General features: G+C 34.6%; 1 protein-coding gene across 1 annotated transcript in view; it reads right to left on the reverse strand.

Moving 5' to 3' along the window:
* The window catches only part of LOC140328706 (uncharacterized), an 83,343-nt gene that overhangs the window by 13,464 nt on the left and 47,233 nt on the right, over positions 1 to 22,646 (reverse strand). Inside the window, exons 21-33 of the mRNA XM_072408488.1 lie at positions 22,471 to 22,524; positions 22,115 to 22,168; positions 21,928 to 21,981; positions 20,484 to 20,537; positions 19,172 to 19,225; positions 16,639 to 16,683; positions 13,842 to 13,895; positions 13,370 to 13,423; positions 10,047 to 10,100; positions 9,451 to 9,522; positions 2,360 to 2,395; positions 2,212 to 2,256; positions 1,751 to 1,783 (exon numbers count right to left, since the gene is read on the reverse strand). Coding sequence (XP_072264589.1) covers positions 1,751 to 1,783; positions 2,212 to 2,256; positions 2,360 to 2,395; positions 9,451 to 9,522; positions 10,047 to 10,100; positions 13,370 to 13,423; positions 13,842 to 13,895; positions 16,639 to 16,683; positions 19,172 to 19,225; positions 20,484 to 20,537; positions 21,928 to 21,981; positions 22,115 to 22,168; positions 22,471 to 22,524 — 663 coding nt within the window. The remainder of the gene's footprint in view (positions 1 to 1,750; positions 1,784 to 2,211; positions 2,257 to 2,359; positions 2,396 to 9,450; positions 9,523 to 10,046; positions 10,101 to 13,369; positions 13,424 to 13,841; positions 13,896 to 16,638; positions 16,684 to 19,171; positions 19,226 to 20,483; positions 20,538 to 21,927; positions 21,982 to 22,114; positions 22,169 to 22,470; positions 22,525 to 22,646) is intronic.

Raw genomic sequence — 22,646 nt, forward strand, 5'->3', positions numbered from 1 at the left:
TTAAAAAAAAAATTTCATGAAAAACAGTGGATCACTTTTGGTACAGAAATCTAGACCTCAGTGTAACGCTCAGGTGGTTAAAGCTCCCCAAGACTAGAGTGGAAACACTTTCATCAGTGAAGCTGAGTGATCCTGCAAATCTGGAATGGATTTCTCAAATGCCATTTGCTATTTGATAGCAAATGTTTTCAGTCCTGGACCAGATCCACTCCATGTTTGCTGTGTCACCCAGCTTCACTGATGAAAGTGTATTATCTCCAGCTTTGGAGAACTTAAAGAAATGAGTGTCAGTTTTGTGTCATATTTGTAACAAATTTACTGAAATTCAGTCCCTCTTCCGGATTCATGTGACTTAAAAAACAAAAAAATCATACTGTTCACATGACAGCTAAAGAACTATTCAGCAATGACAACTCCAATATTTCCCTTGATTAAAGGTTCCTTTAAGGCATATCAGTAATGATGCTTATTTATCTTCATTTATTTTATCATGAGTAAAGTCTGTATTGATTTATTTGTGTCTTAAACCTGTATTGATTTACAAACAATATTTGTGTCTTAAACCTAAATGTAGTAATTTATATTTGAATAAATTCAGCCCAAAGACCAAATCCACATAAATGCAAAAAAGGTTTGGATTATTAGAATCAAGTATTACAATAAAAAAAAACCCTTCAAACATAAAAAAGTAGTGTTTAATTATCCTTATATGCATATTACCTTTATGACAGATAACCTTTTACTACTTTCATAGCCTTTCAAATAGTTGCATTGTAAAACAGTTTGAAAAGAGTTGAAAATAAATCCACTGACCAGATGACAATCCATTTGGAATGTATATAAAAGTAGACGCAGATAGAAGCAGGTCATTAATTGCAGCATTGTGTAAAATGTCACATTATTTAAAATACAGACAGATGGAGCTCATTTTACATTAATTATAGCTTCAGAAACCTAATGTGAAATATTTTATTGTGTTTTAAGACTTATCTTTAAACATTTCAGTTAAACAAAATAACAGGTTATTTTCACAGTTTTCCAATTATATATTTCGATTCTGTACCAGTCTCTTTTCCAATGACCACTATGCTCCCCATTCCCCAAGTACACAAACTATATAACTATTTCTAGGAATGTGTAACAGGTACTATATTACCTGTTTACTTTTTCTATTGAAAATTTGTGGATATCTAGGTAGACCCTTATTAAAAGGGGCTTCTAGATTTGCCACAAGCCCCCCAAAAATTTAGTGCATTGGATGTAAAGAAGGGACCATATTACTTAATAGTGGAACCCACTAAAGATAAAGGAAGGAATGCACCCTCTCTTTGCCCTCCCTTTTATTCTTGGCCACCCATGTTGCATCAGGGTAAGATTGAAATTTAAAAGGAACTCGCCACAATAGGTATAAACAAACAAACAAAAAACATTAACACTCTGTACTGCTTTAATGCATCTAACCAGGAATGTTATTTAAAGGATACCTGTGCCTTTTTATTCTAGAAGTTCATAGTAGTGCAACCTCAATATGAACCACAAAAATAGTAGTATTTCTGTGCCAGTCTTTCACCTTAATTGTCAACCTTTTTTTAGTACAGTTTATGAAAGTCCACCTTTTTAATCATAAAAAGAAAACCACTCTTCATTTATTTACGTTCTTCCTAAACATCTTAACCCAAGGGTATAGTGAATTTTGAAAGTATCAGACACAAGTGTCAATTATAGGATTACCTATATACCATATACTTACAGATCCCTTTGCTCCTTGATTTCCAATTTCTCCCTAAAAACAAAAATGATTATTACATATAGATATGGGATAGAATAACTAATATTTCAAAAACATCATTATTGCTATTTTATATCACTGTTTTTTGTATTTTTAATATAAAAAAATGTATAATTTTTTTTTCATCATTTCATCATTCCTTCTTCTTCTTCTTTATTTTCTTCAATAGGAAAATGTCCCAAAACAACAGAAATACAGACCATAATTTATTATTTTCTGTCCTTTTCTCAAACTATACTGCAATTAAGTCTATAAATATTTTAATGCTGTCTATTCCTGACATTTTAAATCTCTATATTTTTATGGTTTCTATGATGACCTGTTATTTAATGATAAAGTGTGAAAGTGAATTGCATGGTATGAGGGAATATGTAACAAATTTACAATATGTTACACATTCAAAGTTCCCAGTATCTTCTTACCTGTTCCCCCTTCTCTCCTCCAAAGCCTTCTTCTCCAGGGCTACCCTGAAATTAAAATCATATACTTAGCAACCATTAACTATTTATTTTTCTTATAGCATTTTAATTACCGGTACTTAACAAACACATTACTGTTTTTATGTCTTACCTGTTCTCCTTTAGGACCAGTCTCACCAACTCCACCCTAAAAATAAAAAATAAATAAACAATTATATGCAACATTTACCAACATTTTTGATTTTCAATAATGCAATCTGGTTTGCCTTTTATTAGCCATTAACTAAAGCAGGGCAGCCTTTAACACCTCAGACTAACTGTGACATTTTTTCTCCTGGGGAGTAGCAAGTGATACAAGTAAATAAAAAATAAATAAAAAATGCGGATTTATTATTACAAAGGTCCTTTAGGATGGATTCATTTTAGGTTGTCACCGATGTTCTATACTTTCTCCCTTCCCCTGATACTTTGTTTGATGCTGGTAACAAACATGAAAACTTTGAGACAATTCCAGACAGAGCGTACACATGGGTTAGGAAACTCACCCCACCAAAACTGCACTGGCTGCCACATTTAACAAGAAGATTTGTTTAAAATTTGCTCTAGCCTTACAAGGTAAAATCTCCACCCCAGGAGAGCTTCCATAAAAAAGACACCCCTGGGGCCTTCCCTTTGTTTCCTTCTGCTCGGTACATGTAAAAAAATCTGTGTAAGCTCAGTGTTGCTCTATTTAGAGCTTGCACAAAGCTGAATTAATTTCCCAGCTCTAGTACTATCACACAAGATAAAGGAACTAAGGGATTAGGCATTAATGTGAACTTGCATAATAATGCTTCACCTTGCTTTACCTATTATAACAAATGCATGTTAGGATTTCAAATTAGTATATGGCTTCCAAACTCCTGATAGAAGATATACATTTTGTTGTATTAGTTTTATGCAAGTTGTTCAGCTATGTTTATTTGCAATGATTGCAAATGTTGTGCTTGAAATTGTTCTTTCTTGTGACTGTCAGTAAATAAATACAAACAAAAAGAATGAGCGAGGAGGCTGAGAATATTAGAAGAATCAGCTGAGATAAATTGATTAAATCCCAGGAGCAAAACTACTTTTGAAGATATTCCAAGCATCCTACAATTATAGGAAGCTGTTCTCAACACACATTTGCATATGTTTAGTAATCAGTGCAGTCAGGAATTGCCAGGGCTGGATTAAAGCTACAGCTATTTAAATTCTGCAAATCAAACAAATGTAATTTTATTACAAATCCCACATTCCCTTGCAGCTGCGTAGTCTACACATCAAGACGGTTTGAAGAGGTAATAGAAAATTAAACAAACTAAGGCAAATAAATAGAAAAAAAGACCTGTCAGACTAATTACATACAAAGTATGTGATCTGACATTAAGTAAATAGCTGACTAACTGTAAGATGTGACAGTACACTAGAGAACAGGGACCATATATCACATTCAGATTTGATTGGAAATTTAATTTAACAAAACTTTAAACTAATAAGAAGCTACAGATCTTCTGTCATCTGTGACAGAGACATGCAGATTACCAAAATTATTGATGGGCAACTCATCAGGATATTTCCAACAATGTGACAGTCAAAATAAAACAAAAGAATCAAGCTAAATCCAAACAAAGACAGTAAATAAAGAGCCTGTCTTTATAACTCAAAGCAGATTTCACAAGACTGACAGAAGAGAAATAGTATATTATTATAAACCACATGACGTAAGGTTTTTAACAAGACAAAACAATACTATGAATAGAGTAGTAGGACCAAACAGGCGGAAAGATCTAACCCCAGAAGAATATTTTAGATCAACAATAGACAAGCTTGACAAAATTAGTTTACATGGACATAACTTGATACTCCTGGATTATGTTGCAATGTATAATACTGAACCCATTTCTTTAAATGTAGCATCGCCAACCCTTATACCTCTACCTACAGCTGACATTTTATCCCATCACTTCCCATACCTTAAACTCAAAAACATTGCATATGATGCCCCTCTTTATCTTCCGAAGGTGTAAAATTCCCCTCCAGGTAATAATGATGGATAAATGAAATAATGGTGGAAATAATGATAGATGGGCCATTATGAGAACCTGGGTGATCCAGAAAACCTGGAATGGATCTGGTCCAGGATTGACAACATTTGCCAACTAATAGAAAATGATTTTTAGGAATCTATTCCAGGTTTGCTGGATCACCAGATTATGCTGGATCTAATTAGCCAAGAAGTAAAACTCTAATATTCATATTTAATGTTTGATGTAACAATTGGCTTTTGTTATTATTCAAATTATGTAATCACACCCATTTGATATCTTGATGCTTGAAGTGCAAACAACTGCAACTGCAGCACCAGTTTCTAAAAAAAAGTTAACAGATAATGTTGCATTTTTCAGAATCTTTAAATCTAAACTCTTTCTACACATATTACCAAATGTGATATCCATTAGTACAATTTCTAGATATATTTTTAGTATAATTCACATATTTGTCTTTTTATTTCATAAAGACCTGACCTATAGGATACATTGACAATTAATAAAAAACAAAATGCCCATTTATAATTTAATTAACTGTATAATAAAAGATTATCATTGTCTTACTGTATCACTAATATTTGTTCTCAGATCTTGTTTGCTAGGTGACCTTAAGTTGTTCAGTGAGACAAATGTGGATTGGAGGACATTTGGTAAAAGATTTTTATATAATTGTATCCTCTAAGAACCTGTTTACTAAACTGATGTGTACTTGTGATTTCTCGTTTCCTTTTGTCTTGCTTTTGAGGTGTGTATTGTCAATTCTCCTAAATGTCAGCCAGCATAGGTCCACACATACTTTTCCTCATTTCAAAGAAGGTCCCTGTCTTTGCTAAAAGGAACAGATGGGAGAAACCTAGTAAATTTTAAGCTAATAGATGCTTGTCATTTTGGCCACTAAATATATTACTTTCATGATGTTGAGAAATATAAAAGTTAAAATTAGTTAGGCACTTGTACAGACAACATTGGTCAGACTTCCCTGTTACTCCACCTGTTATAGCAGAATCACTGTGCTTTTCATCTCACACATTCATTTCTCGAAATGCACATTATCTGGTTGCAACTATTAAAAGCTAAGTTTAGGACCTATAGAGCAGCAAAGTAAATTAATAAGTCCATATCTCTCCGACCCCAGAACCTGTCAGCACCAATAAAAATGGTTACATTTCCTTTTGGCACCTAGAGCTATCAAACCAGAAGGACGTTTTATTTGTATGTCTGTTTAAATATCAAGCTGACCACAAATGAATCACCAAAACCCATCTACATCCCATCAGCATACATTGAAGAATTAATCACAGAGTTGTTACAGAATGACGGTATTTCTTAGTAGAACTCCTTCATACACATAAGTGTTCAGGAATTATGTAGATAAAATTACTAGGCAAGATGACAGGAAATGTTACCAATTATTTACAACCTTTCTCTTGCACTAAGTGTTACTATTTTCCTCCATTGCATGTAAATGTTATGTTGCTGTTGTACTGCGTTCCCTGAATATAATTATATAGATTTCCTAACAAAGTTTGCCTGTCTTCACCCAGCAAAAACTCCTTACAACCTAGAAATTCCCTCCAGGTTCAAATGTTTAATCAATACACTGTTAATTATTGTTCACACGAAACTCATTGATTACAAACTCAAAACAGAGTTGGTGTAATCCTCTGACATGTACATGAAAAGTAAAAACTGAAGTGACATTGGTCAGCCCTTATATTCCATAAAAAATTGCAGCTAGTTATATATCGGTGATCTGTCATCCATTTACGAGTAGTTACTTCATCAACTAATTATTGTTCAATTCCAATCCATCAGTCGCAAAGGATATATCTTTCATTGATTTACCTCCTTATCTTTATTGTTAGTATAGTCATGCTTTCTTTTTTCTCCAGTGGTAGAAACTTCTACATTGCATGGCTGAATACTGTACACAACCATTTTAGTTTCTGTACAACTATTCTAGGTACTGCAAGTAGTGAAACTCTTAGAATGCCTTCTCATCCATGCAGTTATACAATGAACTGCACTGTAAGAACAGAAAAAAGCAACACGACCACCAATCACATGCAGATGAGTGTTTAAGAGATGGTGCAGTATATCTGATTTCATCCACTGAAGACCATTGTTTCCTTTAGTCCTAAGGAACACATGTTTTACAGATCACCATGGAATGGAAACTATGTTATGCTTGTTCTTTGTAAATATACACTATGATATATACAGAGTAAATTGCACTTAATAACACTAAACTTAAATGAAAGAGAATAAGAACAAAAATGATAAAAATAAAAAAATTAGACATTTACACTATCATTAGCCTTTTTACAAAAGGGTAACTAAAGCTGAGTAAAACCTCTTAGGAGTATCTTTCTGGCTATGGTGGCCAAAGTATATACAAATGTCAAAATGTAATAAAACTGGACTGCAAATCCACAATAAAGAGACATCTCTATTATATGGTACTTGTTATTGTTTGTTGTTATTTGTATATTTTAATTGAGGGATTTCCAGTTAGTCTCAAAAGTGTGGTTTTACAGTGGTCATAAGAAATGAGAAGTAGATCTGCTGACAAAATTAAAGAAGGGGATTGGAATATTGTATATGTCAAGTCAGTGGTACCTTTTAAATATTCATACAGAAAATAATATTTAACACTCAAAATTGATTTGACTGCCTAAGAATGAATGTAAAAAAAAAGTTAAAATGTATTGAATTTAAATGCCAATACAGCAATTAACTGCATTTAATGACATTACAAACAGATTAGTAGTATATTATTTAGGATATAAAATGCTAAAGGGGCCAGTAGAAGCTCAGCTTTTTTTTTTTATTACAGAGCTTCTCAATTAGCTTCTTAGCAGGGTATACCCAGAAACCACAATGTGCTACCTTTACCTAAGTTTACTTGAGATCTCTGGGAACAAAATTTACCCACTGAGTTCTAATTGTTATAATTGCTGTACCAAATCAGCTGCTAATGTGAGAAAAGATTTACTACTCAGCAGTGTGCTAGAAAGTGTCAGTTTCAGTCTATTTTTAAATTATTGTAATGCAGTAAGCCTTGTTTATATCTGAACCTAAGAACAAAATGGTATAAATTACAGTTTACAAGTTCTAAGATGTGAAGAGCTGCATTAGTTTTCTTTTTTATAGGGAAGTACATTTTCAAAAATTTTGTGGCCTTGCAACTTTCTGCGAACTGAAATATTTAGTTATCAGTATTTTTAGCTAGCTTTTGTGAACTATAAAGCAACATAACATAACAGTGGTGTGCCATAGATACAGTGCATGGAGTCAACCTAGTCAGCCTAGGGTAGCCAAGGGTGTATATATCAGGATGGTAATCTAACATTCACAATACATTCACTGCAGGTGATACTTTCTGGTGCATGTGTTTAAACTATAGTAACCGATTCACCGACCAAGGATGTTTGGTAACATTCACATACTGTTCCTACTTTTTAAATGTGTCCCTGAGTGTGTCACTGGTGGCCCAGTTACTCTCCAGGGTAAAAAAAGTAAACACCACCAAATAAACAGGCTTTTGTGAAAAGTGAAAATTGCTGTGGTCCATGCAGGGTATGCATGTGCAAGAATTACAGTGGTTAAGCACAACTGGAAGCTAAATGAAATGTGCACAAGATCAAAAAAAAACCCCTATGTGTATAAAGTTTTCCTGAGCGCTGTATATGAAAGAATCAATAATGCTAAAAAGGCATACCTATATAATAGACTAACATGAAGGCTAATTAAGTACTTATATAAAGGAAACCAACAAAAAAGCTAATTAGCCACTCATACACATAACTAACTTGAGAACTAATTGTACACCTCTGTATATAAAGCCAACATTAGACGTAATTAAGCATTCATAAATGTAAAATATAAAATCAACATAAAGCTCATTAAGTACTCCTATATATGATGAACTAACACAAGGACTAAATAAGCACTCACTGATATGAAACTAACAAGGCAGCAAATTAGGCACTCCCATATATGAAGCAATAGGTAAGGTATAAAAAGCTAATTCAAGTAAAAGCACTTTTTTTAAACTGAATGGAAATTCTGTTATCAATTCAGAAAGAAAGTATGTTATGAGTACCATGGCTTTTATAAATGCACTTTACTTTTGGCCTTATGTTTTATATACCTACTGAACAATATGACTCCTGTATTTAGGGTATACTGCTACAGTTCTATCTAAAATGAACATTCTGCATCCTCCTACTATAATTCTCATTAAATCAATAAAATAGCAATGCCCATATTCTCAAGGGTTAAACTATTTGCTACAAAAATGTCATTTAGTTCAAAAATCAGCTTCAACATACAAAATTAAAAATGATAATCAAAATTCAGACTCAAATCCTGCAAGTGTCCTGTGCTGCATTCTCTTTATGGACTTTATAGCTGGAAGAAACTGTGTTGTTTCGCTCACTGTTATCATTATCTCTGCATAATTTGCAAATGTTCCAGGTCTATCTCAATTATGCATTTATGGCCAAAAAGTGCTGCTTCTCATTTTGTTAATTACATGTCTTCACTGTTACCTGCTGTCTAGCCAGCAGAAATAGGCTTCTTTGTTATAAAGTTAAATGTCAGGTATGCACTGCAATGGTGTCATGATTTTTTAGAAAAAAAATCAATTTACATTTAACATCTACTATACCAGATGTTGCTTACTGGTAAAAAATATCTTTTATAATTTATCTATCCAAAACTTTTAGTTTTGATTCGGTACTAGTAGGTTCAGGCTTCCTTCTAATTTCCATGTCAGGGACACTGTTGGTGAATGGTTCCTCCCTCTACCTAAACCCTTAGGTTAGATATGTAAAACAAATGTATTTAATTACATATTACATACAAATTTTGCAAGAGAATTAGAAATTTGCAACTAAGAATTAGGCAACAGTGTAAGAATACTCCTACTGCACAAGTAAAGTTGTTCTTCAAAAATGAGTCAAGATAAGACACCACAAAATTTAAATCAACCTTGAAATATTGATTTATGGTGGTGTTCCCTATTGAGTATACAGAATTTTACATTTACATTTCTTGACAATATTTTTATACATTAAATTCTAACACTCTTTAAACTTCTGACTTGGCCATATAAACTTTTTTTTACAATCAGTTGGCTGTCATATGTAACTTTTGTATAAACACTCACCCTGTCTCCTTTATGTCCAGGAAGACCTGGGGGTCCTGGCAAACCTAAGAATCCAGGATCTCCTCGAGGACCCTTAAAACAAAATCATATATTTGAATTAAGCTAACAGCATGCACAAAAGTACACAGAATATGGTATTATAGATGGGATGTAAATGGAATTACTTTAAATAAAATAAATTAAAAATAAAAGAAACTGAACTATTTATTCGGTTTTTCCCTTGTGAATTACACCCCCCTCCCCAATGTGATTTACATTCCTCCTGAACAGTGTATTCTTTCACACAGGACTGTGTATATGCCCTTCTGTTGCTGCTGTGTAAATAGTGGCTATTCTGCAGTGAATGAGGCTATTCATAGCTGTGTTCATTAGATCCAGACATTGAACATCTTTTGCCTTTCTGTTTCATGCTATATTTGATTTCTAAAACAAAAGAAGATTCAGTAGTTTTTTAATAAGAATTGTACATATTATGATTGTCAGTGTATATGTGTTTTAGTGTATGTGTGCAAATAAACCATGGTAATAAATTAAAATATTATATATCATGGTGAAGATTTTTAATTAAGTAGGCAGGCATTTAAAAAGTGACTTACTTGTTTTCCAGGTGGTCCAGGTGGACCAATGGGTCCCGGCTCTCCTCTGCTACCCTTTATCATAAAAAGGAACAAATGTCATATAGAGGGCAATCCATATTATAGATGGATATACATGCATGCATAAATTACATTTTTACACATGCAACATTTTCAGCAACTCTGTAAGGTGACACTGAAATGATTTGAATAATATGTTAAGTTTAATGCAATAAATTTTTTCCAATACAGTTTAATATAGAAAATCTAAGGAGCTATCTAACTATGCATTTCAATAAAATGAGTCATTTCAATACAATATCATTTACATTAGCTAGTAATGAACTAAAGCCAGTTCTCCAAGCTTTGTAAGGCTTAAACAGTACTTATTCATAACTGACCATTTGGCCCTGCTCTGCACCATTTAAAATAATTTAACTGTAATAAATTACATTGTCAGGCTTATTAAATAGGACCCTGAACAATGTTAAAAGTGTAAATTGGAATCAATATGTTACTTATTTCAGTGCTGAAAACTGCTGCAAGCCTGAATCTAGTTGTGGTTTGTTAAAATAAATGTTTAGCTCTGTAAAGGTAAGTGCCCAGGGCTGTTTTTGTGTGTTCGAGGTGTAATTGGAATAAAGGTCACCAGGATCAAATTGATTTTAATTGAACAGTGTACATGCTTGAGCAGATCAAATGTACAGGGCTACATTGCTTTTCTTTGAATGCAACATGCTTTTTGAGGGGCATTTGGACTGCAAGCAACGAAGGTAAAAACAGCCCTTTGCCAGCTGTTGTTTGTCATGTGTTTAAATTTCAAATGTAGCCTCTGAATAAAATAAGCCCATGGTCACTTACCCTAAAAGTGACTGCTCAGATAACTTTTACATTACAACCAGAAAAGCAAACCTTAATCAAGCTCATGGCTGTTTTTGCATATATGTACTTTACATTTATTTTGTTACGTAAATTCTTAGCATTCCTAAAATTCTTTATTTTTTGCATGTTTACTTAGAAAATGATCAAGTTAGGTAGTTTTGTGTGGATTTTACACAATTACCATCTGTTAAAGTTTTCCTAAGGAATCTGCAGTTATTTTTTCTCCAGGATCAATTTAGACAGATCTCTGTGAATGTGAAAAGCATAAAGTCTACAATTCAACGCTAAGTTAATGTTTTAAATATCTCATATCTATGCATCGTTTGTATATATACATAAGGGAGCTTTTTTGCTTGTTAAAAATCTTTGATGTGCTTCATGCTTAGCGGTTAAGCACAATGTTTTTACAACACTTCTTAAATCAGTGGGAGCCCATGTTTCAATTTAGGCTTTTATTGCTTAACTATACACAGTACAATTTTCAGTGGTTCATCTGTAACTCAACTCATTCAGAAGGAATGCTGATTGCAATGGCTACCATGGCCATCAGTGGATTATTTATGTTTGTATTTACGTAATGTAATGTATAATACCTGCACCCCCTAGAAATATTTTTTTTCTCCATAGGGCTTTCTGAATATTACCAGTACTTAAGGCATTTGACATTCTCCTTTTGACAAGTTCAGCCCTACAGCCCTACAGCCCTAAGCCCTGTCCAGTTGCTCTAGGTCAAGAAACACCCACATTTCACATTCATTATGAAATGTTTAATCTGCTTAGCAGCAATAAACACGAAGCCTAGACTTGTTTTCACATTATGCTGAAATAAATGAGAATGTACATTTGTCCCTAACAGATGGTGGCAAAGAAATATCACAGTAATAATGAGAAAATACCAGTATGTGTGCTTCATGATAAACACATGACATATGTATTAAACTAGTATATGATATTCTTGGCTTAGGGTAAGAATATTTAAGCTTTTCATGCAAATAGATGTAACAAATATTCTTGGGTGTTTTCCAGCTCTGCGGTAACATATTTCAGTTCTGTATATATGTGATTTATTCCAATGACAAACACTAAAAATGTGTTAAAAACATTTTAACTGTTTTCTGTACTCTGATAGATATGAAATAATTTTTACTTTCTAGTTTCATAGGGAGCCAGTAGGTGCGGCTCTAAACACATATCATCATTCTCCTTACCTATTGTTGAAAAAAGACTGTTTACAATGTTCAACAGCTCAAGTAATAGTTTATATGGATTTATCATTTACACACAAGTGACTCAATCCTTTCTCTTCTCCCTCTTTTAGATCTCTACAGGGTTTCAGATGCAAAGGGTTGATTATGTAATATATAATGAGTATATGAATGTCTCTTAAAAGTACTGGATATGTATGTAATTTGTCTGCAAGTGATATGGTATTGAATGTGAATTCTTTTTAATATACTATTGTATTCCCATTGATAAGTGAAAACTCTCTACAGCAAGCCAATGCCATATCATTTTTAAACTAAAGTGTAAATATGGTACAACAGTTTAAATTAGGTAATTGATCACTGTATTTAGGATTGGCATATAATGCTTATTCATATCAAATGTGGCTATAAGTGCTACTCTTGGCAACTTCAGCAAAAGTGGCAATCATGGTGTTGAAATAAATACCACAGATCACAGTTGTGGCATTATGGCATTTCCATCAAAATGGAAAATGACATCTGGTGTTCTGTAAAGTGAAGTTTTTACTGATTGCAGCTTTATAAATTTGTTGATAGTAGCATAACTGATGGTAAAAAAGTAGTTATTCAATTCATTGGTAAACTGTTGTTTATTTGTCAGATGATCGCCTATTCAATGAATGGGCAAAAGTACTGTTATTGCCAGCTTTAAGATTGCACATTCTAAATACTCACAATATGGTTGATTTACTAAATGAGTAAAACATGGTCACTTTGCGAGGGGACTTTTTTTTAATTGTATAGTTAATTAAAATTCCCTTACCCAAAGAAATTTACTGTGCAAAGAAAACATGCTTAAGTCTTTAAGTAAGTATGTACTACATCTAGAAAAACTCATTATCTGCTAAATGATTCTTGCTTTGCTTTTAAAGAACAGGTGACCCAGCTGCATTGAAAACATTTTACCAAGCCAGTCAGTGATAAGGATCCACAAAATTTCATTTCACTTAATAGACTACATGATATAAACACGGGATGAACGATAAAACTAAAGAAGTCTCGGAGGTTGATTTATTAAAAGAGTAGCATGCAAGAAATTAAATAATACGAGTTTTTCTTACTTCAGTAGGTTTAAATTTGTAGAATAGATTATTGAACAGTACGTTACAGTCACTAAATTTATCTCACTCCTTCATTTAAAAATTTGTTACTCCTTAAAAGAGAATGGACATTTGAGAAATAGAATAATATTTAGGATAATTATTTTAAACCACTTACTGTAGGTCCAGTAGGTCCTCTTGGGCCAACTTCACCTTGGGGTCCTTGATCACCCTGTTTTGAACATGAAAAACATGCCAATTCAATGCAATTACATGTCTTTAATATTACAGTTGTATATATATATATATATATATAGCCACATTGATTAGAATAGGGAACAGGATTAGAATTTCTGTATGGTTTTCCATTGCTGTCTGTGTTATCATTGAAAAAAGTTTCCCTTCTACTTGTCCTAGTTACTACTGTCTTCTGATTAGATATCAACATTTTACCAGAAGGCGAGGGGAAGTATTACAAAGGGGGCACCTATTTGGTGGCAACTGTCTATTGGTCAATTTTTCTGACTGCAAGAAATTAAAAAAAAACTGACAATTTAATCATTCTACAACTAAAACAATTTATATATTTCCCACATTGTACAAGAATACACAGCAAAATCATTACAGAAAAAAAATTAAACAAATCTTACAGGTTTACCAGAGTTTCCCATTAGGCCAGCTACTCCAGGGCCACCAGTATTACCCTAAAGAAAAATGCAAAGACAAAAATTTAGTAATCATACATGGTTCTACATTTCTACTTCTAAAAACCAAAGCCTGGTACTGGATAATTTAGCTGAATAATTTAGTATATGTAACAAATACGATAAAGTCAACAAGTGGTTCTATGTTTTTGAAAGTCAAGTATGAACATGTTGTACCCAATATGCCCAGCATCTCATGATAAATAGAATTCTGATTGCATGCAGCACACAGGGAGTAGGCTCTTTTACAATGCATAAAAAGGTCTAAGGGGTTCACAATCTATTGTCCCAACCATAGTCATATATCTCATTACCAAAATCTAGGGTCAATTTTTTGTGGGGAAGCTAATCAACCTAATGTTTTTGGGATGTGGGAGAGAACTGAAGTGCCTGGAGGAAAGCCATACAAACACTGGAAGAACATACAAACCTAGAGCTGCAAAGGCCAGAGTGCTAACCTCTGATCCAACCATGATGTTTACCAGAACTAAAAATACATCTGTGCTCTGTGAAACTCTGTGAATACTTAGTTTATATTATTAGATTTAATTACTATATAGCTTCTTCATATTATAATACAAGTAGGGAATAAATAGACTCCATTGCCAGGACACATATGTAGACCAGGAGCTAACCAAAACTGTCTACGAGAGTAATCTTTATCATGTATTTAAATCCTACCATTCAGAACCACCATTCTTACATACTGTAGCTGCTTTTATTATGGCAGCACTGTTCTTTTCTTTTATGACAAGTTGCAAAAGAATTTTAAACACAGATGAGCTTGCTTGGTTGTACTAGAAATTCTATATTGTACAGGCAGAAGGTACACAGTGGCTCATAATGTCTACCTTTCTTTTAGGCAACACACATGTGCTTCATTTCCTAGCTCTAATTTACTACCAAACAGATTTTGAAAAAACATTATGACTGCAGCAAGAGTGGGTATAGCTGAAAAATCTACCTGTACAGCTTTCTGATCTAGCAAATGCAATAGGGAGAAAAAATGGGTATACCTTATCTACATTTTATTCTTAAGCTACGTACACACGTCAGATTTTTATCGCCCGATAATCGGCATCCGCCAATTATCGGGCGAAAATCTGCCGTGTGTACAGTCAGTGTCGTCCATCGTCCGGACGACCGACCTGCCGGATCCACGGACGATGGACGACAGCCAATCGTAATGAAAGTGAAGGGGCGAGCGCGCAGCAGGGTGCCGCTCCGTCGCTCTCCCCCTCCCCTCTCCATAGAGCATGAACGGTGCTGTATGTACAGCACCGTTCATGCATCGTGCACTCCCTTGTCGTTGGAAAGGATCGCGAAAGATCCTTTCCAACGACAAAAATTGGCAGTGTGTACGCAGCTTTAGTCACGTGTCTTAGCCTAAATCTGGATTTAGAGCAACAGTTTGGAAAGAAATGGTTACAGTTTACAGGATCTATTTTGACCTTGAATTGGAACTTAGAGTTTGAGCAATCTGAGTTCCGATCAAACATGACTACTGAAGGTTGCCGGAGTGTGACAGCTGCCATTGTCTTATGTTCAGATTAGCTGAGCCATACTATACCTGTCATTGAAAAGTATAGAGCAGACAATTAATTAAAATAAAAATACGAATTTTGACTCAGAATTCCTGAATCTAGTCAGATTTCTTTCGCAACTGATCTGACTTGATTTGATCCAAATTTTACTGTTGGTGCAATGCCTCCATTTAACCATGCCACAAGTATCTAGAGAATGTTGGATACCCTGATAACAGAAAAAATCACCTAACGTTGATGTTGAATTTGCCCTTTTCTGTTTTTCTTGTTTCTTTTCTTCTTCATCAACATGATAATGATGTTTAAATTAAACCATTTACCTTTTCATCACATTCTTTATTTTAGACCCAGTAATGATACCAAAGGGTCTCTTTGCTACCCAATGTAATGAGGACAGGAGATGGCTGGTGGGAGGAACCAACAGGGAATTAAACTTTCCCCAAAAACATTAAAGCACCCTGCCACAGTACATATGTTTAACCCACAATAAAAGGGATTTGATGGGTAGAAGGGACAAAGTTCAAAGTGAAGGCACCTATACTTGTTCAAACATGCTTACAGCCGCCTAAATCTACATGCCTTACAACTTTCTGATAATGTGACTAGTTGCATGCATTTCTCCACCTCCTCAATACTCCTATTGGTCATTGTGGAGGCCAAGAATAGTTCTTGGTGTAAAGGCAAGAGTGGGGGAAATTTTATTCCAACTCTACTCGGCAGCATGGAGCTTTGTCAGCTGGTATAGATGAACATAGTCCAGAAAAAATATCAAGTTTGGTAGGCTACTTATTTAATAACTGCAGCAGCCATCGACCCCCCCCCTCTTCCTGAGACAAGATCTCCTAAATGATTATTTCTTAAAATACTTTAAATTGAAATTCTCCACATTATCTATATTTTCTGCTGTATGCAATATTTCTTTATTATGTGAATATGTCAGAGCTCCTCATGTTTAACTTAGGGCACCTGAAGGAGTTAGATGGCAGAGTCAAGGTTCATAAATTACCTATTATCCATACATTTTACTTTTGCTTTTACATACATCCCTTGTATTAATTTTTGGCTGGCAATTTACATGTAAAGTGGATTTTTTTAATATTCCTAACAGAACACTCTCTTGCATAGCACTTATACTGTACATATTATATCATTCTTTAATGAGATTCCCTTTGAAAATGAAGCTATGTTAGCATTGTTACCTTCTCTCCAGCAGCTCCTTTTGCGCCTGGATTGCCTGGCAAACCCTAAAACACATAAAAAGGTATTCAGGACAATGTACATGTTTGACAAAAAAGACCCAATTTACCACCCTGTGCTGATAATCACTTCCATGCAGTTTAGAGAAAGACAGCAAATAAAAGATTCAACAGCCATTCCTATGAAAAAGAATGCAATATAAAAGCTAACAATATCACGTCACTATATATCTCAGCCCACATTATAGCTATGGAAATTCTTATATCATAGCATTAGACCAATATTAAGGGGAAGGGAGCTAATTAACTCACCAGTGTGTTTTTGGGAAACAATGGGAACTGGGAGGAACCCACAAAAACATAGTGAGAACATAGAAATTCCATGCAGGTAGTGTCCTGGCTGAGATTTTAACCTAGGATCCTATACTGTAAGGTGATAGAGTGCAAGCCACTGAACCACCAACACCCTAATTAGTGCAGATAGTCCTTTTTATTGTTTTTTATACAAATCTCTTTTCAAACAGTGTTAGGACTTAGGGTAGTCACCTTGCCATCTCATTAGGTGTTCTTTAAATGTCTATATTTATTAAATAGTATAGTAAGTGCAATAACTGTATAAGAAATTGTTTTGTAAAGTCTCTTGCAGAAAATCACTGAAACCTTAATTTTCTGCAACTTTGTAAATAACACATATAATTAAAAACTATTGTCATACATATATAGGTGTAAATATTAATGGCAGCCTATTTATATTATGAACCTGGTTTTTAAAATGCAGGAAATGAGCAGCCTTTTAAATTGTTTGTCACCAGGGACTTTAATGTTAAGCACAACTGGGAAGAATGGAATAGATTTGAATGGCGGGCTGGCAGGCAGTTTGTGGCGGCTTAATAGATGAGCCTAGTAGCAGTGTTTTGTATAGACTCAAGAGGGAACATATGGTTTATTAGGATGCCAAATTGGAACATTTTGCAGCAGTTGAAGTGAGACATGATGAGTGGCATTAATTAGACACTTACAACCAACTCCGAACATGTTTTGCAAGAAAAGGTGGCAGAGTATAGTAATGAATGAAACACTGATGAATGATTATAAATTCCATGGCCATACTTCCTATTAAAACCTAGCATTGACTGATTGTGTATCTAACTTACCTTTAAGGTTAACCATTACCTTTGTTTACCCTTATTGACCACTGGTAACCTTAAAGCTACCCTGTGTTCAATTTATGAACTTTCTTGAATCCTGCTCAAATCTTTATAGGAGTAAAATCTATTTTTTAGATTCTGTCCATTTTTAGGGATAATAAGGCAAATGGCACATGAAGGGCACTAATACCGGCCACTAGGGATGAGCCGCATGACCATTAATTCGGTAATTGGCCGTTCTCGCGTACCAAACATGTAGGCGAGAACGGCCTTTTTAAATTCAGCCGGTGAGACTGAATTTTTGGGACCTGCAATACATATTTAGAGGAGCGGAGGTGTCAGCTCCTCTGATTGCTGTTGCAGTCCTGTACAATGTGTTCCTGAATAGAGTTTCTCTATCCAGGAACACAGTGTGAGTCTCGCTGGCTGCTCATGAACGAATGCAGCGTGGGGAAAATCCTGTTTCTTCCCACGGCCGTGTTCATCCATAAACGCAAGACGCATGACTTGGGAGTCTGGGAGGAGGAGTATTGCGGCTGCATTTATGAATAGAGCTGTGAGAATGCTCCTCCCAGTGAGAGATTCCCGGCACTAAAGGTTAGAATGAGGGCTTGCCCCAATTCTGAAATGTAGTGCCTGGGGATCCCTCACTGACAGGAGGATTCCCACAGCTGGCTTTTTGAATGCAGCTGTGATAATCCAATGGTTTCGTGAAATTTTGCGAACCCATCGGAACTCGAGAAAATTTTCGCGAGAATGCCGGAGGCATTCTCACTCATCCCTAGTGGCCACATGTGTCAATGTCAAAATGACAAAAAAATAAATACCAGTAGCTCTCCCTACACCTATCAGTCACAACATCAAATACCAATACAGCCGTTGTGTGCCTACCATTTCATAGAAAATGGCTGGGATACCTATTCTTTCAGATTATTGGCTCATGCTTACAAGAGGTGAAAGCTATGTGTTGCATTAAGGCAGCCAATTTAAATGAATGAGTAACTAGTTCACAACACAGAAGTGAGAGGAAATCTATGCTCCAACCCATTTACATTCCAATAAAAAAAGTGTTTTTTTGCTATCTATTTATTTTTAATGGCCCTAAATATATGTAGCTTTATGTAATCAAGGGAGATGCATGATCAAATGTGCTAACTGATTCCCCTAATGGTAATGTCTATGTTGCCATTGGAATTTTTAAAACTGTATATAATTATCGAGTAAATTCAATGTAAATAATGAAAGCAACATTAAAAAAAGCATGTTAGGTAATTGTTTCAAACTGGAACAGCATCTGGTGGTTATTTAGACAATTATTGTAATATAAAGTAAATATTCACCCAGTCATAATATATTGCTAAGTGCAAACACACATATGGAAAACTTACTGGCAGTCCTTGTAGTCCAGCTTCTCCAGGGGCACCAGGCTCTCCAGATTCACCCTAAAATATATATTGTAAATACAATTTATTAAACAAAACTTGACAAAATGTATTTTATCTCTTAGGCATAACTGCTGTGCTTTTTATACAAGACTTGTATTGTCTTATTTCATAATGGATGATCCATTAGTCTTTATGTCAGATACATTCTATTTACACTCCATATTGCCCTCACAATAGATGTATTTTACATTTACTGATAATAATGAATGCTGTCATATAGCATTTTATGTAATAGATTGAGCTTTACTATTTTCTATATAGACAGATGTGAAGATGTGACAGAACTGCCCAACACATATACCTACTACCGATACATATAATGTAAGAATTTCTGTGATAGTTATTTGTAATATCAGCTCTGAATCTGGATAAGTAATAAGTATAATTTATTCCAATTTATACCTCCAATACACCTAACTGTGCAATATCTCCTTCACTTAAGGAACAATTGACTTCTTTCTGTGTTCAAACTCTGGGTGCCTGCCTGTATTAGAAAATTTAGAAGTGTGTAAACTACATTTAAAGAATTAAGATCTCATTAAAGTGAATAAAAGCAAAACATGTACATTTAATCACTGTAATGACTTTACATGTCATAATGGTTATGAGGCTGTAACATCACTGTAACAAAGTGCTTTACACCTCTTTTAAACCATTATCATCAGCACGTAATGCCACAATAGGTTCTAATGGTATAATAATGGGAAGGATCAATCAAGTTCTATTCATAGACCAGTGACACTTCTAAGCTATCATTAACCTTGTCATTTGTAGAATTCTACATCAAATGTTTCACACTTTATAACACTCATTTCATTTGAAATAAGCATTATAGAATGGGATATTAAAATAAGTCATGTGTTTCATGACATTAATGTCATGTATTTGATATATGGTAGCAGTAGTATCATTGAGTATATTGAAGTCCTAAAGAGCTAAGTGACACTCCAGTGAAATCCTTTCGTATTGTTGTAACAGTTTTCATTATATTCCTCTGATTGCCTTTGTTCCAGTTATGAGCAATAAACAAACATACCCATTTACTTTGTGCAACAATGATATATACATAGTGCATGGCACAGCAGTAATCTTCCCTTACAGAGACCTTGTCATATGAATGCATGTGGTTCAGGCTTTGATTCATTAATTGTGACATAGCCCCTAGTGCTTGGATCGCTTTAGGTCCTAATAAGCCAGCTATCAAACTATCATGAACACTGATACCACACTGTGTGTTTATTGTTCTTCCATTTACCTTTGCTCCTGGCAGTCCAGGGATTCCATCTCGACCATCAACGCCTGGCAAGCCCTAAAGAGAAAAATATTGTTTTATACCAGTCTCTCATAAATCTGTGTATTTTTCTGTTATGATTGCCTAATGTTGTAAACACAACAGTTTTTTTAAACTTGTAATTGTGACATTCAGTATACATATATTATATTTTACAGTTCAATGAAATACATATATCAAAGAAAAATGAATGAGTTTAGATTTCAATGATGACTTGAATTAGTAGCCAATTCTACTATAAAATACTTCTGAATATATTAGCAAGCCATAATAAAAAAAGGCTTGAATGACATACTAGAAGTCCTCCAATTAAATGACCAACTCACATTTTATTATTGAGCTTAGTTAAGTATTAGCAATGTACTAAAATAAATTATTACTTTTACTTGACAAAATCTTTTTGAGGGGCTGTTCACCCTTGGGCCACCATCAGAATTTTGTGGGCCCCATACTAGGTAAATTTATTGGGTCCCTCCTATCTAAAATTTCTTTTGCACCCCCCCCCTCCCAGATAGCAGCCCTGGTCCACCCCCGGCTAATTTTGCCATTTTTGACAGATGCCGAAGAGTAAGGAGTGTTCTCAATTCTTCCTGAACTGTTGGACTTTTACAGTATACACTTAGCTTTAAATGAAATGTTTCAGTTAGTATTACTGACCACCGATATTAAATATGAGTAAATATAATCAGATATTCACTGTATTGGCTCTGTGACCAGGTAAATTAAGGAATAACTCCTGAGAAAACTTTTTTTCAAGTCTTGCATAAAGCTTCTATGAGTTACAGTCCTTATTAGACTTGATTTGTAGTGTGTGATTATATTAGAAACATCCACACACTCTGTGGAACAAAAATCCTACTTTGAACTTGTACTTTGAACTAGTGATGCAGGCAGGTGGTTATTGCAGAAAGGGGCAGGCAAAGGCCCTTTCTGCATTAATTCTTCTTAGCTGTCTTATTTCTAACCAGCTGTCAAATTGAGCTGCGCACGTGTTGGTTGCCTGGAAAATCCAGCAATCCTGTCTGACATAGGGAGGTGCAAAGTGTGCTTCTGCAAGAGGGCCCTGTACCCTCCTCAGCCACAAGGGGCCCCCACAGGGTTAGTCGCAAGTCAGTTCAGTGGGAGTGGCCAAGTCGCTTCTACACAGGGGCCCACTGTCGGCTATGTTCACTACTAATGGGATGTTGGAGGTCAACATTCAACAGGTGTAACATAAGGTTTTTAAAATAAATGCTAATTACAATTATTTTCACAACAAAATTCTAACACCAATAGAAAGATTGTAGTTGTGTGGATTTAAATTGTTAATCACGGGGCATCCTAAAGTATCTTACAACTATTCATATATATTTGTGTTGTCAATAAATGCCTAAAATAAAAATCTGTTTGGATAATGAAATGTACATACTGATTCTCCTTTTGATCCTGGCATTCCGGAAATTCCTCTTGGTCCAGCAACTCCCTGAAAATTAAAACCGCAAAGGATATCAAAATGTTCATTGCTTAAAATGTTTAATACTTGTTAATTACTTGTATAAGGGAGATGAACGTTTACCCAAAAACAATGCAAAAAATGTAACAAAATTTATACCTACTCTTTCACCTTTTGGTCCAACTTCTCCTAATCCACCTCGTTGGCCTTGGTCACCCTAAAAAGAAAGAACATTTTTAACCCTAGAATCTCAACCTATATAGCCTTATTCTACCCTTATCCATGTATGAACCAGTTATGAGTACATCTGCCTAACCTTTTAATTGGCCTGTGTGTAATAAAATTCTATAAAATGATTCCCAAAGCCCATTACTACCCATTCAAATGTCAAACAAGCATCTTTTGACTTTCCACTGTCTGGTAGTTGGCCGATTGCACCAATGATGTAATGGTGTTTGAACCATTCAAAGAACCAAATTTTAGAGTTACAGTATTAAAGGTAAAGATAGTAATACTTACAGTTGCACCAGCAACCCCCCGGGGACCATGTTCTCCATCAGTTCCACGATTACCCTTTTAAATAAAAATAATAATATTATAAAAACAGAGTACTTATAAAGGTAAGACATTAAATGATTAATTTTGTATTTGTCTCCTTACAAACTGTTGGCGTAGCCAGACATTGGGTGAATTCT

The sequence above is a fragment of the Pyxicephalus adspersus genome, chromosome 4 (assembly GCF_032062135.1).
Source record: "Pyxicephalus adspersus chromosome 4, UCB_Pads_2.0, whole genome shotgun sequence".
Classification (NCBI taxonomy): Eukaryota; Metazoa; Chordata; class Amphibia; order Anura; family Pyxicephalidae; genus Pyxicephalus; species Pyxicephalus adspersus.